Source organism: Heterocephalus glaber, unplaced genomic scaffold, assembly GCF_053883595.1.
Source record: "Heterocephalus glaber isolate CG9 unplaced genomic scaffold, H.glaber_assembly_v1.0 deba00001457, whole genome shotgun sequence".
Classification (NCBI taxonomy): Eukaryota; Metazoa; Chordata; class Mammalia; order Rodentia; family Bathyergidae; genus Heterocephalus; species Heterocephalus glaber.
This window is the reverse complement of record NW_028258305.1, coordinates 8,337,426-8,353,679: the sequence shown is the minus strand read 5'-3', so window position 1 is coordinate 8,353,679 and position 16,254 is coordinate 8,337,426. Positions and strand designations below refer to the sequence as shown.

Genomic DNA, 16,254 nt, shown 5'->3' with positions numbered 1-16,254 from the left:
ATTTCCCCAAATCAGTAATTTCATTCTTCTAATTAGTGTTCATTATTTTGGAAAGCTTAATTGAAATTATATTACCTTACAATGAGAACAACAGACATTTATTTGATAGGTAAAACACTTAAAAGTATTGGAGGTCCATAGGGAAGTAAAATAAGTAAGTCATTGATGATTAAAGAGGTTGGAATCCTTATCTAATTTTTAGAGATTTTTAAAATTTTATCCTCCCAATGCTTAAACCCTTAGTTTTTGCTGGCGTGTGTGTGTGTGTGTGTGTGTGTGTGTGTGTGTGTGTGTGTGTGTGTTTTGTTTTGTTTGTGGTCCTGGGGATTGAGCCTAGGGCCTCACACATAGGCAGGCACTCTGCCACTGAGCTACTTCCCCAGCACCAAGCCCTTTCTCCTTCTTCTCCAGCTTCTCCTCTTCCCTCCTCCTCCAACCCCCACACACTGGGGATTGAACCTCGAGTCTTCATACTCAGCTGCATTCCCAGCCCTTGTTTAATTTTTTGAGACAGGGTCTCACTATGTCACTGAGTTGCCCAGGCTGGGCTCAAACTTGTGACCCTCCTGCCTCAGCCTCCTGGGGTGCTGGTATTACAGGTGTGCACCACTACACCTGGCTATAAGCCCTTCTTAAATACTTCATTCATACAGCTTTCCATAAATTTAAATCCCTTAAATTCAGTAATATTTAGCCAGGCATGGTGGCCCACTCCTGTAATCCCAGCACTCAGGAGACTGACTCAGGAGGATTGCCCCAAGTTCGAGGCCAGTACATAGTGAGTTCAAGGTGAGTCTGAACCACACAGCGAGACCCTGTCTCAAAACAAATTCAATTGCCAGCACTGAAGAAAAAAAAAAAAAAAGAAAGTAGTACCAATAATAGCCCATTTCACCACCTAGCAAGTGTGATGCTTGTGCAGTGGGACTCCATATGTGGAATGACTTTTGCTAGTGAATTAAGAAATGTAATGTTGAAGTGGCATCTTTATACTTAGTAACTGTTTCTTTTTCTTTGGTGCTGGGGATCACACAGGAACTGGGGCTGAACCCAGGGCTTTGAGTATGTTAAGCAAGCACTCCACCACTGAACTACATCCCCAGCCCCCTTTTTTTGGTACCAGGGATCAAACTCAGGACCTTGCGCTCACAAGGCAGGCACCAGAATCACTGAGCTAAATCCCCAGCCCAGCCCTTTTTTTTTTTTGAGACAGGGTCTCACTAAGTTGCCCAGGCTGGCCTTGAACTTGTGATCCTCCTGCCTGAGTGGCTGGGATTATAAGCATGTGCCAGTGTGTCCAGCTACATAAGGAACTCTTTATTAATATTGACTTATAAAACATTTAATTTAAAAAAAATCTCATTAAAATTTTTAAGAAAGTGAACATTTCTACCTAAAAGTGTCTTCTTCTTCCAAGTGGTCCTGTGGTTGGCTCCAGTGATGAGAAGGGTCCAGAGTGTGATGCTTTACTGGAGCCACATACATCATGGGGCCCCCAAACTGGAGAGCTCAATGCTGTGAGTAGCTTGTTTTACTTACTTGATGACTTAATTTTTGACAGGAACCTGGTCAGCTTAAATTGAAATAGAGCTGATTACCTAATCACAGAAAGGTCATATGCTGAGTTAATAAGGCTGCACAGTACAAGTGCTATCACATTCCTTACCCTCAAAGAATTAATAACTAATAGATTAAAATTTGGTAGTAAAAAATAACATAGTCTTTGGGATTTTTATTATGGATAAATAATAATTTGAGAAGTGAAGATAGTATGATCAGATATTTTGTCCTTCCCTTATTCTATAAGCATTTTTTATATGAAATTCTTAATTGTGATCGAGAATATATATAGTTTCTTCAGAAGTTTGAAGACTGAAATATCTCTAAGGTAACCAAAAAGGTTATTCCTTTGAGTTTGTTACTAAGGAGCAGAGAATCTGCTTGTGAACTTCCTGCCTTTGTGTTGGTTGGGGTAGAACTTACTTGAGAAAGTGAAAATCTCCAGGCAGCTATATAAATATTCAGTCATTAAGAATTATTTATTTATATCAGATAATAAATTACATAATTTATAATAAAATATAAACATTAAAAATGATTAAAGTAGTTCAAAAATAATAAATTATCTTTACATGTGATTTTCTTGTCCTTTGGGAATACTGGAAAAGTATCTGTTTTTTTCTTTGAGACAGGATCTCTCTGTAGTTCAGGCTAGCTTTGAACTCGCTATATAGCCCAGACTGGTCTTGAACTCATGGCGATCCTCCTCCCTCAGTTACTGAGTGCTAGGATGACAAGTGTGCATCACCATGTCCAGCTCCTTCTTAACTCCCCCCACCCCCCCAAGCACTGGGGATCAAATCAAGGGCCTGGCTCATTCTAGGCAAGGGCTCTACCACCAAAGTACACCCTATCCGTTTTTCCTTTTTCTTTGGTACTGGTGACTGAACTCAGAACCTTGCGCTTTTTTTCGTTGTTGTTGTTACCAGAGATTGAACCTCGGGTCCTTGCACTTGCGCAGCAGGCGGCGAAGAACCTTGTGCTTTTCAGGCAGGCAGAATGGCACCACTGAGCTAAATCCCCGACCCAAACAATTTTTTTTTTTTTTGTACCAGGGATTGAACTCAGGACCTTGCACTTGCAAGGCAGGCGGCAGTACCACTGAACTAAATCCCCAGCCCAGCTTTTTCCTTTTTGTAAACATCCATATCCTCTAGGCAGACTATTTAAAATACTGATATATTAACTTAGTATATCAGTTTCACCCTGAGTCTTAAATTATTTCAACTTGAAAGGGATCCATAATAGTAACTTTTGCAGCTTTTCTGTAATATCCATGTGAAAATAAGAAACTATAATCTGGTAGATGAAGATTTATTAATCTATTATTTCTCTGTTTTATAGTTCTTGTCATTGAAAAACTGGACTCTGCAACTAGTAAGTGAGCAGTTACATTCAGCTTTCTTCATAAGTGAAAGTTTAGGTTAATAAAATCTTACCAGTCTTATTTTATAAATTGTAGTTAAATTTGAGTTAAAATTTAAGTGTCTTCCCTTTTAGCTTTTCCACTTTTGTATTAACTAAAAATGCCGTAAGATTGTTTAACAGGGACACATACTCCATTATCAGACTGCATAAACCATAAGACTGGTTAAAAGACTTTTAAAAATCATTCTTAAATCACGTTTAGGACAATGAACAATGAAATATCTCTTAAATTCTCATTTGGTTAGTTTATTTATTGGTTGATTTTTTTAACCTGTTTGCCCAATACTATGGCATCTGCTATCATTATTCATAAGAATGTGATAGGAATTTGGGTTAGTGATGACAGACAGTAGGGTACATAGATACAAGACACTAATATAGGTATGTTTAACTGTTACCAGCCCCAGTCACACATATATTAGTTTAGAAACTACCTGGGTTTTTTTTTTTTTCTTCTTTTTTTTTGAAAAAAAGTCTCACTATGGTAGACCAAGCTAACCTGGAACTCACTATGTAGCCCAGGCTGGGCTTGAACTCCCGATTCTCCAGCCTCAGCCTCCCAAGTGCTTTGATTATAGGTGTGTGCCACCAGGCCCAGATAAGAAACTACTTTAATATTAGTAATTGTATTGTAATTTAATCAATAAAAGGAACATAGGTTCAGTTGAGTGATGGAAATACAATTCAACAAATGCTGAGTACTAATTATATGTCTATCACTGTGCTAGGTTCTGTGAAGAAAATATATTTTTAAATTTTAATATCTTGTTCTGAATATAATTTGGTGTTTTTTTTCTTTTTGTGGTGCTGGGGATTGAATGCAGGGTTTCATGTATGCTAGGCAAGAGCTCCACACTGAGCTACATCCCCATCCCTGAATGTAGAACTTATCCTGGCTGTTGTGCTAGGCAGACAGCAGTCATTTTATCAACTCTTATTTGACTCATTTATCCAAAATAAATGGGTAAATGTGTTTTAAAGAATTCATTAAAGGCGTAATAATATATTTGTAATAGGGCTGGGGATTTAGCTCAGTGGTGCCGCTGCCTGCCTCGCAAGTGCAAGGTCCCAAGTTCGATCCCTGGTACAAAAAAAAAAAATTTGGATTTGTAATAGATGTATTTGTTTTTAAATTTAGAAACAACAGTCATTATTTTCAGAAGAAGAAGAATATACCACTGGATCTGAAGTCACTGAAGATGAAGTTGGTGATGAGGAAGAAGTATCCAAGAAACAAAGTACTGGCTTCTGAGTTAAAATCTAATCTCATTGTTTATGAAGAGGTTGTATTCTGAAGCTTTTACTATAAGAGTTGGGGAACTGGCTTTATATATCAACGTGGTAGATTATAATATCAGCCAAAAAAAAAAAAGAAAGAGAAAAAGGAGGCTCTGTTAAGATCCCCCAACCCTGGCACAAATACAGAATGCTCAAAGTTATAAAGAAAATACAGTGTACTGAGAAATAATTCTCCAAATTTTTATTTCAGGTGTAATCTAATGTGTGACTCACATCAGATGAAATGTGATCAGAGATGTTTACCTGGTAATGATTTGGAGTGCCCCTCAAATGAACCATTAAATAACGTTCATGAGTATGATTTTTAAAAGATCAGAAACATGATTACAACTATAAAATAAACTTGTGTCAAAATTTTTTAACTCATTAGTTTCACAAAAGAGCAAGGAATATTGGTTCAAAGGGCCTTTGAAGACACAGCTATTTATATTTATTGGCATTTGAAAAAAGAATGCTAAAAAGAAGATTATAAGTTAGATGCAAAACTGATTAAAGTCCCATAAGGCAATAAATCCATAACCTTTGAGCTAATCTTTTCTACTAGAGAGAAATCATTTGCATTTCTATTAGAGGAATCTGCAAGTTAATATGTAACTTTACAGTGTCTGGGCTATAATCAGTAGAAGGTAAGTCAGGGATAGGGTGTCCCTGTATGGTAGGAGGGCTTACTTAGCATGTGGAAGGCCCTGGGTTTGATCTCCGGCACACATTAAAAAAAAATAGGGCTGGACATTTAGCTCAGCATTCCACCGCCTGCCTCTGCCTTGCAAGCACAAGGACCTGAGTTCAATCCTACCAAAAAATAAAATAAAAGATAAAAGATAGCAAAGTTAGACATTCCCTTAGAGAATCAAATAATACTTGAGTGGCCCTGTTAAGCAGTCCTTCAATATGAGGTTGAAAAGATGTGCTGTTCTCTCTTGGTCTTCAAGTTTTACATGTTTTTGTAATATCGAATCTCCTAATGAAAAACCAGCTCTGTCAGTTATCTTTCAGGTCAAGTACTACTGTGTTGTGTGTGTGTTTTTTACATGTAATAAAATTCACCCATTCTTAAGTGAGGCGGGTGACTTGGTACACAGTCATGTAGCTATGCTCTTTAAATCAAGATCTAGCACATTGCTATAAAATGTTCCCTTTGCCCCTTTAGTTTATACTCATTTCCCTTTCTCCCCTAAAGCAACTACTAATCTGTTTTTTGTCACTAGTTTATCTTTTGTAGGATTTCCTATGAAAGGAATCATGAGTAGTCTTTTGTCTTTGGATTCTTTCGTTTAGTTTGATGCTTTAGAGAGTCATCCATATTGTTACATGTGTCAGTAGCTTGTTCCTTTTTATTGCAGGGTGTAGTATTCCATTATATGGATATATCATAATTAATTATCCATTCACAATTTCATGGACATTTGGGTTGTTTCCAGTTGTTGGCTATAATGCTGCTGTGAACATTTGCATACAAGTCTGTGTGGACATATGTTTACATTTTTCTTGGGTAGATACCTAGGAGGGGAATTTCTGAGTCATATGGTAACTGTATGTTTAACTTTATAGAAACTACCAAACTGTTTTTGCAAAGTGACTGTACCATTTTGCTTTCCCAGCAGCAATATATGAAATTCCTAGTTGCTGCATATTCACATCAGTATTTGGTACTATGAGTGATTTTAATGGGAATTTATTGGGATGCTAGTGGGAGTTTAGCCTTTCTAGTGGGTTTATATTGGTAAGCCTTCAGGTGGTTATTGGCCATTATATATCTCTTTGTTGTGAAGTGTCTAAGTCTCTTCCCCACTTTTTATTAGGTTATTTGCCTTATCACTGAATTATAAAATTATATACTTTGATAAAAGCCCTTTGTCAGCCATGTATTTTGTAAGTATTTTCTCCCAGATTATGGCTTGCCTTTTAATTTTCCTAATGGTATCTCTCAAAGAGCAAACATCTGTAATTTTGTGAACTCCAATTTTTTTAGTTTTTCTTTTTATGTTAAGAAATCTTTGCCTTGGGCCGGGGATTTAGCTCAGTGGTTCTGCCACCTGCCTCTCAAGTGCAAGGTCCCGAGTTGGATCTCCGGTAGCAAAAAAGAAATCTTTGCCTACCTCACAGTCACAGATTTTCTGCTGTTTTCTCCTAGAAGTTGTATGATTTTAGCATTCATATTTAGGTCTGTGGTCCCTTCCAGGTTATGAGTTAAGAGTCTAGCTTCCTCTTTTTCCACAGTCATAACCAGTAGTTCCAGCACTATTTGTTGAGAACACTATTCTTTCCATATTGGATTATCTTGGCACTTTTGTTAAAAATTAGTTGACTTTTATATGTAGGACTATTTCTGAATCTTGTTCTCTTCTACTGATTCTTATATCTGTCTTTACATCAGTATATCAATACCACACTGTCCTAATTTTGGTGAGTTTTTAAATCTTGTGATATGAGTTCTCTAGAGTTATTTAGTTTTAAAATTTTAGCCTTTTTAGATGATTTGTATTTTCTATAAATTTAGAATCAATGTAGATATTTCTACAAATATTTTACTGAGATATTTATTGGGACTGTGTTGAACCTATATATCAATTTGGGGCAAATACAACCCCTCCCAAGGCAATTCTTTGAATTCATGACTGTGAAATACTTTTGCATTTATTTGTCCTTTTAAAATGTCTCTCATCAGTGTTTTATAATTTCAGTGTGCATATGTTGAACATCTCTTGTTAAATTTATTTCTAGCTATTTTATGCTATCATAAATAGTTGGTTTTTCAATTGGTCATTGATGGTAATATTGAAATACTGTTGATACTTTGTGTGTTAACCTTTTATCCTATGAACTTGTTAAATTGAAATTCACTCATTTATCCTTCGCTTGTTAGAGTCCATTCCAATTTGAATTCCTTTTCTTTGTCTTGATTTTCGTCCATGTTAGGACCCAGTGTTGAATGGAATCATGAGAACAAACATCCTTGTCTTGTTTGCTATCTTGGGGGAAGCATTTAGGCTTTAGCCAATAAACATGTATTATTAGTTGTTGGTTTCTAATAAATGCCCTTTCTCAGTTGAAGAAGCTCCTTTCTATTGCTAGTTTGCTAAGTTTTTATAGTAAATAAGTGTTGCTTTTGTCAAATACTTTTTATCTGATCACTGCTAAGCTTGTACAGATTTTCTTCTTTATTATGTCAGTATAATATTAATTTTTTTCAAGTGTTGCATCTCTCTAGGGTAAACTCTACTTGGTAATGAAGTAATGATGACTTCATAAAATGAGTTGGAAAATGTTTCTTTCATTTTTCTCTTCTGTAAGAGTTTGTATAGGATTTGTATCATTTATTCTTTAACCACTTAACAGTTTACCCTAAGTGCCACCTAGGCAGCACATTTGTTTATGTACTATCTCCAGTGCTGCTTGGGCATCATTTCAGTGAGTTCTTGAATAGCATAAATTTGATAAAATTTTTGTTTTTATATTTCTTATTGTATTACAAAAATTAGTGAAAAAATGCAATTTTTGGTCTTCTTGTATTTAAATAATTGGACTGGTAAATGGTTAAATCATGATAAAATTCATCAGTAAAGCTGCTCCAGCTATAACCCATGCTAATTTGTGCTTTTTCCTTTCAGGTTTGTCAGTTTTTGCTTCATTTATGTTATAACTTTGTGATTAGGCACATATACATGTAAGAGTGTAGTGTGTTGACTCTTTCATCTTTGTATGTTCAATACAGACACAGTTTTTTCCCACAATATTTTCAGTCTGCAATGCAATTGGTTGAATCCATAGATGCAGAACACATGAATATGTACGGTTGACTATATACATTATAAACTCAATGTTACGATTTTTGCTTTAAATGGTTATATGTCATTTCGGAACATAAGGAAACAGAAAAATGCACACATTTAGTCTTTTCTATTCACATAGGTACCATTTTTCCCATATATGAGTTACCACCTGATGTCATTTTCTTTTATTTTGTTTTTCTGTTGTTGTTTTTTGGTTTTTGGTTTTGGTACCGGGGATCGAACTCGGGTCCTTGGTGCTTGTGAGGCAGCCCACAGAACCACTGAGCTAAATACCCGGCCTATTTTCTTTTATTCTGTAGGACTTCCTTCATTACTTTTTGTAGTATAGGCCTAACTAGCAGTGAATTGTCTTCTGTTTATCTGAAAAAAAACCTTTATTTCACTTTTAAAAATTTTTATTAGTACATATTTACAGTACATAATTATTGCATTCGTTGTGGGGAGTCGGTACATGCACATAACACATCTTAACTGTTTTACTTGTCCTTCCTTTCCCATCCCTCTCCCTCCCTCCATCTCTTAGTCCTCCTTCCCATTTACAAAAGCTCTATCTCCCTTTTCCTATGGTCCATCTCACTTTTGTTTTTTAACTAGTTTTGCCTGATACACAATATTTGGTTACCAGTTACTTTTCTTTCAGCATACAAATGTGTCATTCCAGTGTCTTCTGGCCACTGTTGTTCCTGATAAGAAGTCAGCCATCAAACTTGTCATTGTCTCCTTTGTGTAATGGGCCCTTTTTTTTTTTTTTTTACTCAGGCAAGTGATGTACTCTTTTTATCCCAGCTACTCAGGAGTCTGAGACAAGAAAATCCCAAGTTTGAGCCCAGCTTGGTCAACTTAACAAGATCTTGTCTCAAAATTAAATTACAAATAAATAAAAAGACTGGGGCTATAGCTCAGTGCTCCTTGGGTTTTTTTCTTTATGATACTTAGAATATGTTAAGCTTCTTGGTTATTTGCCAGTACCTTCAGATTTTTTTTTAATGTTTTTATTTCTTTTATTTGGAAGAAATTGTCCAGCCTCTTCACATTGCCATTACTAGATGTCCTACCTTGTTGTGTCTTTTAGGAACTTTATTTTGTTTTGTTTTGTTTTGTTTTTTGAGACAGGGTCTCACTATGTAGTTCAGGCTGACCTTGAACTTACTATGTAATCCAGGCTGGCCTGGCAATCCTGCCTTAGCCTCTCCAGTGCTGGGATTACAGATGTGCGCTACCACATCCGCCTCAGGAACTTGATAATATTTAATAATATCTGAGTTTAACAGATATGTGTTAGGGATTGAGGGCATGCCAGCAGGCAAATAAATCTACGTCACTAGGAGTTTTTTCATTATAATGTCTTCTAGGTTATCTACATAGCATATTTTGTACATTTTACATTTATGGTAGTGATATAAACTTTCCTTTTTAAATTACAGTAAGTACTTGACTTATGAACATTCAAGTTGCAAACTTTCACAGGTGTACTGTGTAAGACTCACTTTGGGGCCGGGGATTTAGCTCAGTGGTGCCACTGCCTGGCTCACAAGTGCCAGGGTCCTGAGTTTGATCCCCTGTACCAAAAAAAAACAAACCTCACTTTGTCAGCTTACATATGAATCCAATTTATGAACAATTCTACCATAATAGAACTTGTTTGTAAGTTGGGGACTTTCTGTATATAGCAAAACTTGTGGATGTCAAATACATCTCGCCCTCTCCTTTGTCCTCCTGTCAGAAGGAATAGATCCAAAATATTGACTGCAAGAATGCTTTGGTCTAGAATATAGGTAATTTGTCCAAACTGCTTCTTCCCAAGATTATTCTTGTCCTACCTCTTCCCTGAGCAAAAGGCATTTTAAAGATTTTATATATACATGAATTTTCTCTCCCCCCCTTTCTCAAATTGTCTTTCTCTAGATTATACTAAATTTTTTGTTTTGGGTACTGGAGTTCGAACTCAGGTCCTTGTGCTTGTGGGACAGGCGGTAGAACCACTGAGCTAAATCCTCAACCCTAGATTATATTAATTTTTAAAATAAAAAAATTTGTAAAGCTGAGGATGTAGTTCAGTAGTAGAGCACTTGCCTATTATCCACAAGGCCCTGAGTTCCATTCCCAGCATCACAAAACAATTTGGAATTGCAAGATTTTACTGTCAAATCAATAGAGAAATAAATATATAGTTTTACCCAACATTTTTCAATATTTCATTTAGTAGGGACTTTGAATTCAGTGCCCTCACTTTTTCCTCAAAGAAGAAATGTAATTAAACCCCTGTAAAGCAATTTAGTTTGATTCCTCCATATACTTGCTTTTTGTCCAGAGGTAATGTTAGGATTTTTTGTGTGTGTGTTTTTTTTTTACAGTTTTAGGTGCTTTATTATCTGAAGTCTACAAGGAAGATACAAAAGCTGTTTTAATTACCAATCAAGTACACTAGGGCTCTGGAAAGTTTGGCTCCTTTTTGCTAAGCTGCCAGATGACTGAAGCAGTCAATTAGTTGGCTGTGTTTTATATACCTGCTTAACATTTTCGTGGCTGCTGAATAATGTAGATCCTTTTCAGTGGAGCGACCTTCTCCAGAGCAGGTGTAGGTTTTTGATGTGCCACGTGCACTGTTCCTGGAAATTTATGGTTGAGCTTGACTCTGTCGTTCAGGACATCCAGTGTCTGTATTTTGCAACATTTGCAATGGCACTTGTTTTCTCTTAGCTTGTTTCTCCAAGATGCCGATTTCTTGTTTTTTGGAAATTCGCATTCCTCCAGCTTTTTTTGTTTTCCCCCCCCCCTTTTCAGCTTTTATTTTTAAGGATCTAAATTTTTTTTTTTTGGTATGGGGATCGAACTCGGTTCCTTGCGCTTGCAAGGCAGGCGGCGGAACCACTGAGCTAAATCCCCAACCCTAGATTATATTAATTTTTAAAATAAAAACATTTGTAAGGCTGAGGATGTAGTTCAGTAGTAGAGCACTTGCCTGTTATCCACAAGGCCCTGAGTTCCATTCCCAGCATCACAAAAAAATTTGGAATTGCAAGATTTTACTATCAAATCGATAGAGAAATAAATATATAGTTTTACCCAACATTTTTCAATATTTCATTTAGTAGGGACTTTGAATTCAGTGCCCTCACTTTTTCCTCAGAGAAGAAATATAATTAAACCCCTGTAAAGCAATTTAGTTTGATTCCTCCATATACTTGCTTTTTGTCCAGAGGTAATCTGTTAGTTTTTAAAAAACAGTATTTTTTAAAACATTTCTTTGGTTTAGAAGTAGCAAGTACATTAGAAAAGTATGAAACTTATGCTCGTAACATTTTTCTTCTGTTATCAGGGAAAAAAGAGAAGCCAAAGAGGTTCACAAAACAACCAAAAAAGCAGATGTCTTCACCTTGTGCTCAAAAGAAAGAAAAGCCATTGGAGAAGGTAACTCCAAATTATCTATTATTATTCTAAAGTTTCTATGAAGAGATAAGCAAGCAAGTATAGCCAGGAAATATCTACAACAGAAGAGTAGTGAATATCACAGCAGAATGATAGCAGTGCAAAATGATTGAAGTTCTTTGTAGACCGAGATTACAGATCTTTAAGATACGTCAGCAAGGCCGGGGATTTGGCTCAGTGGTTTTGCCACCTGCTGCACAAGCACAAGGACCTGAGTTCGATCCCTGGTTCAAAAAAAAAAAAAAAAAGATAACGTCAGCAAGTGAAGAAAAGGACAGTGCAGGACAGTGTGTAACGCAGCATAGTATACTACCATTTGTGTGAATCAGATAATATGTGAATTTCCTTGTATGTGCATAATATATTTCTGGATAGCTATATAAGAAATTAAGATAGGTTGTCCCTAAGGAAGGGAACTAAATGTGTAGGGGACAGAAGTGCTATTTAATTTTGAACGAATACTACTTATTAAATAAGTAAAGATGGCTGGGGATTTACTTCAGTGACACCACGCCTGCAAGGTCCTGAGTTTGATCCCTGGTACCAAAAAATAAAAATAAAATAAGTAAATGAGTAGATTTTTAAAGTTTAAAATAAATTATATCTTACAACTGTTTGTTGTTGTTGTTTTATAGTTTCCCTGTGCCCTTGAAGGAAGGGGTAAAAAGCCAGTTAAGACTAACAACACAGTAATAGCCACAGTTGGCTTAAAGAAAAACCATAAATTCCAAAACAATGTGTGAAAGTCTCAGGCTGAGACAAAATCCACGTAGTTACATTGGGTGGATTGTACATTCATCTGTGTGTTAAGTACCACAGCACACAAATGTGTTAATTCTAGAAGATTGTATGAGTTTAGAGCTTCAAGGTTGACAAAGCTGGTTCAAATTCTACCTCCATACATCTTTTGAGAAGTTTCTTAACTTTTAAACCTGTTTTTTTATAGAGATTATGAAATACTGCCTGTCTCACATGGTTGTTGCAAGGTTTAAATGAAATGACACTTGTAAGTGCTCTTGGCCACTGTGTCTTGCTTGCACTCAATAAGCATAAATTCTTTTTATAATTATCTATAATATTGATTAGTAAATATGTTCTAATTGGGTCTTAATTTTGTCTACTTTTAGTCAGCTTCTAGAGATGTGTCTCCCTTCATGTGAGTATTGCTCCTTGATCCAGATGCTGTCCACTCTTAGAGCAGCATCGGTGCTGATTTTTGTTGAATTTTTTCAATAGTGTGAGTATGCAGAAGAATAAGTGGGATGCCACAAGATCTCTGAGATTCAACCAGGATGCACAAAGAGAAGACGGTAAATTTTATCACTTGAGTAACATATAAATTGGGTATAAATAACAAGAATGTCTTTTAATTCGTGAAGTAAACTGAATAGCTGTAAAGGTTTCATTCATAATAAGAACCAATATTTGCACATTCTCTTAGGTATCAACTAAAGTTTCATTACTAGACAATCCAGTGTTTTATGTATTTGTGATTTTAAAATCTATGAGACTAGGGCCGGGGATTTAGTTCAGTGGTTCCACCACCTGCCTTGCAAGCACAAGGTCCCGAGTTTGATCCCCATACCAAAAAAATTTATCAGACTACAGACTTTTTTTTTGGTACCGGGGATTGAACTTGGGACCTTGCACTTGCAAGGCAGGCATGGTGCCACTGAGCTAAATCCCCGGCCCCTAGACTAACTTTTGATCCTACTTTTACTGTAAAAACGACTGAATATATTTTAGGGTGTGTCATATACCATTTTCTGTTGCTATAACAATATACCTAAGGGTGGGTACTTTATACAGAAAAGAAGTTTATTTAGCTCCCACTTCTTGAGGTCCAAGAGCATGGCACCAGCATCAGCTTGGCTGTGATGAAGACCTTCTGTCTACATCACAACATGGTAGGTACCAGCATGGTTGGAGCACATGCAAGGAAAGATCACGTGACAAGACGTGAAGCAAAAGAAATTCAAGTGCCCAGTTTGTTTTTATAACAACTTGCTTTTACAGGAACTAAGTGGGACCTCATTTAGCAAGAACTACATTAATCTCTTCCAAGGGCAGTGCCTCAGTGATCTAACTACTTTCCATTATACCACACCTTGTAAAGGTTCTACCACCTCTCAACATTGCCAAACTAGCAACCAAGCTTGCTTTTTTGGGGGGTGGGGGGTCCATTACGGGGGATCGAACTCAGGACCTTGTGCTTGTCAGGCAGATGCAGCGCCACTGAGCTACATCCCCAGCCCAGCAATTGACCTTTGTGTACATGAACTTTTGGATGCATACTCAAACCTTATCCAAATCATAGATTAGTTTTCAGTGATCTAAAAAGCAGCACAGTTATCCACATAAAAGTCATTTTACCACTTGCTACTTGAAATTCTTTACAGATACATAGAGGTATGCATCTGAAAAATAATAGCCAGAGATATTTTCATAAAACCTTATTAATTATAGTGTGTGTATGTGTGTTACTGAGGATTGAACCCAGGGCCTTTGCACTCAACTATATCCCCAGCCCTTTTTTATTTTCTGAAACAGGGTTTTGTTAAGTCATCAGGTTGCCCAGGGGAGACTGGAACTTATGATCCTCCTGCCTCACCCTCCCATAGTGCTGGGATTACAGGCCTGAACCTGCTGATTACAGTCTTCTTTAAGAAGTAAATATTATAGGCCCAGGGATTTAGCTCAGTGGTTTCGCTACCTGCTGCGCAAGCTCAAGGACCCGAGTTTGATCCCCAGTACCAAAAAAAAAAAAAAGTAGTAAATATTATAAATCATCTCCATGAAGAGTAATGTTTCCTCTTTTTTATCTTCAGACCAGCGGCGGATGTCTGAAATTACAGGGCATCTAATAAAAATGAGATTGGGTGATTTGGACCGAGTCAAGTCAAAAGAAGCAAAGGAAGTAAGAAAATTGTTTACTACAATACTATATTTATATAAGATGTTCCTTCCTGTTTTTATTTTTACCATGAAGAGAATAAAGATGTTTTAAATAAAAATTTTAAAGAGCTATATAAGTATTTTATGTTCTTAGCAGTTAGCCAGAATTCACATAAGTTTTCTACCATCTTTTTTTTTTGGTATCGGGGATCAAACTCGGGTCCTTGCACTTGCGAGGCAGGTGGTGGAACCACTGAGCTAAATCCCCGGCCCCGCCATCTTTTATCATCCATGGTCCATAGGTCCTCTACATCACACATAATAAAGTATATGATTACCAAAGGGTGATGTCACAACAGAAGTAGATTAGCTATGCGTTGTTGACAAATGCTGACACTCCAGAGGGTGACTTTCTCAAAGTGCTGATTTTGCATGTGCTGCTTTGATGTTATCTCTAAAATGTTATCTTGCTGAAAATAATGGCTATAAATACCTATATTGGTACTAGAACTACATATTAGTCATAACATTATGATTGTATATTGTATGTGCACCATAACTCTGGCCCTAATCCTGTTATTTAAACTATACTTCCTGCTAGAGGTGTAGCTTCATAGTAGAGCACATGCTTAACATCCACAAGGCCCCAGGTTCAGTTCCTGTCTCCAAAAATAAAGTAAAATTAATAGTAGAGTAGAAAAAAGTTTTACTTCCATATAAAACTTAGAAATCTTAGGAGAAAATCTTTGTGACCTTGGATTAGACACATTTCTTAGCTACAACCAAAAACATAATCCATAAAAGAAAAAAATACACAAGTCAGACTTCAACATTTTAAAGTTTGTGGTGCACACCTGTAATCCCAGCACTCAGGAGGCTGAGGCAGGAGGATCTTTGAGTTTGAGGCCAACTTGGGCTACATAGTGAGACCCTGCCTCAAAAAAAAAAAAAAAAATTTTTTTTTAAAAAAACACTGTTAAGAGAATGAGAATGAAAAGGCAAGCCATATACTATGAGCAAAGTTTAAAACACTTATAAAACATTTGTATCCAGGACACATAAAGACTCTCAAAACTCAGTAATAAAGTAAATGTAAATAAATCAGCATAAGGTTAACTAAACACCTTGAAAGAAGAAATTCAGGTGGCAAATAAAGACATGAAAAAAATGCAAAGTCTATAGAGAAATTTAAGTTAAAACCTCAGTGATCTACCACTATACACCAACTAAAATACCAAATCCAGGATAAGGAGTGAACCAGAAGTCTCATAAGAGCCAGTAGGAATGCTAAAAAGAAAAGCCATTTTGGAAAACAGTTGGGCAGTTTCTTATAAACATTCACCATACAAGTTACTTATTTCTAGTAGTTTTATTCATAATTGCCCAAAACTAGAAATGCCCCAAATGATGTCCGTTAGCTGGTAAATGTGGCAAAAGAAAAATTCTGAGATGTCCTAAATTACAAATGGCTAGGGCTGGGGATTTAGCTCAGTGGTTCCAATGCCTGCCCTGCAAGCACAAGAACCCAAGTTCAATCCTTGGTACTAAAAAAAAAGGGAAATGGCTGGAAGATGGAAAGGAAAAGAGGAAATTAATTAGCAAACAAATGCAGGAATGTGTGTTGAAAGCTTGACTCAGACCCCAGTTTACTGAACATCAGGTGACACTAATCCACTTAGAAAAAAGCTTAACTGTTAGCCTCAGCCGGTCCTCAGGCTTCAAGTTCCTCTGCATAACAGACTTCCACCTGTCCGAAAGCTTCCCCTGCTTCATCATATCCTGCCTCTTTTTATCAACAGCCAATGTAAGCTCTTTGTAAACAATTTATGCCTTGGGCCGGGAATTTAGC

The 16,254-nt window shown here is 36.6% G+C and overlaps 1 protein-coding gene across 16 annotated transcripts in view; it reads left to right on the top strand.

Annotated features, from left to right (window-relative positions):
* Sanbr (SANT and BTB domain regulator of CSR) overlaps window positions 1-16,254 on the top strand; it is a 57,845-nt gene that overhangs the window by 35,232 nt on the left and 6,359 nt on the right. For 13 of the 16 annotated variants that reach the window (XM_087216031.1, XM_021246325.2, XM_021246319.2 and 10 more), the window contains 7 exons: window positions 1,418-1,517; window positions 2,905-2,937; window positions 4,127-4,226; window positions 11,401-11,492; window positions 12,638-12,666; window positions 12,747-12,820; window positions 14,339-14,427. In XM_087216031.1, the coding sequence (XP_087072157.1) occupies window positions 1,418-1,517; window positions 2,905-2,937; window positions 4,127-4,226; window positions 11,401-11,492; window positions 12,638-12,666; window positions 12,747-12,820; window positions 14,339-14,427 (517 nt within the window). Of the gene's footprint in view, window positions 1-1,417; window positions 1,518-2,904; window positions 2,938-4,126; window positions 4,227-11,400; window positions 11,493-12,637; window positions 12,667-12,746; window positions 12,821-14,338; window positions 14,428-16,254 lie in introns of those variants that run through there. The other 3 variants (XM_087216030.1, XM_021246321.2, XR_015452966.1) reach the window with 2 other exon arrangements.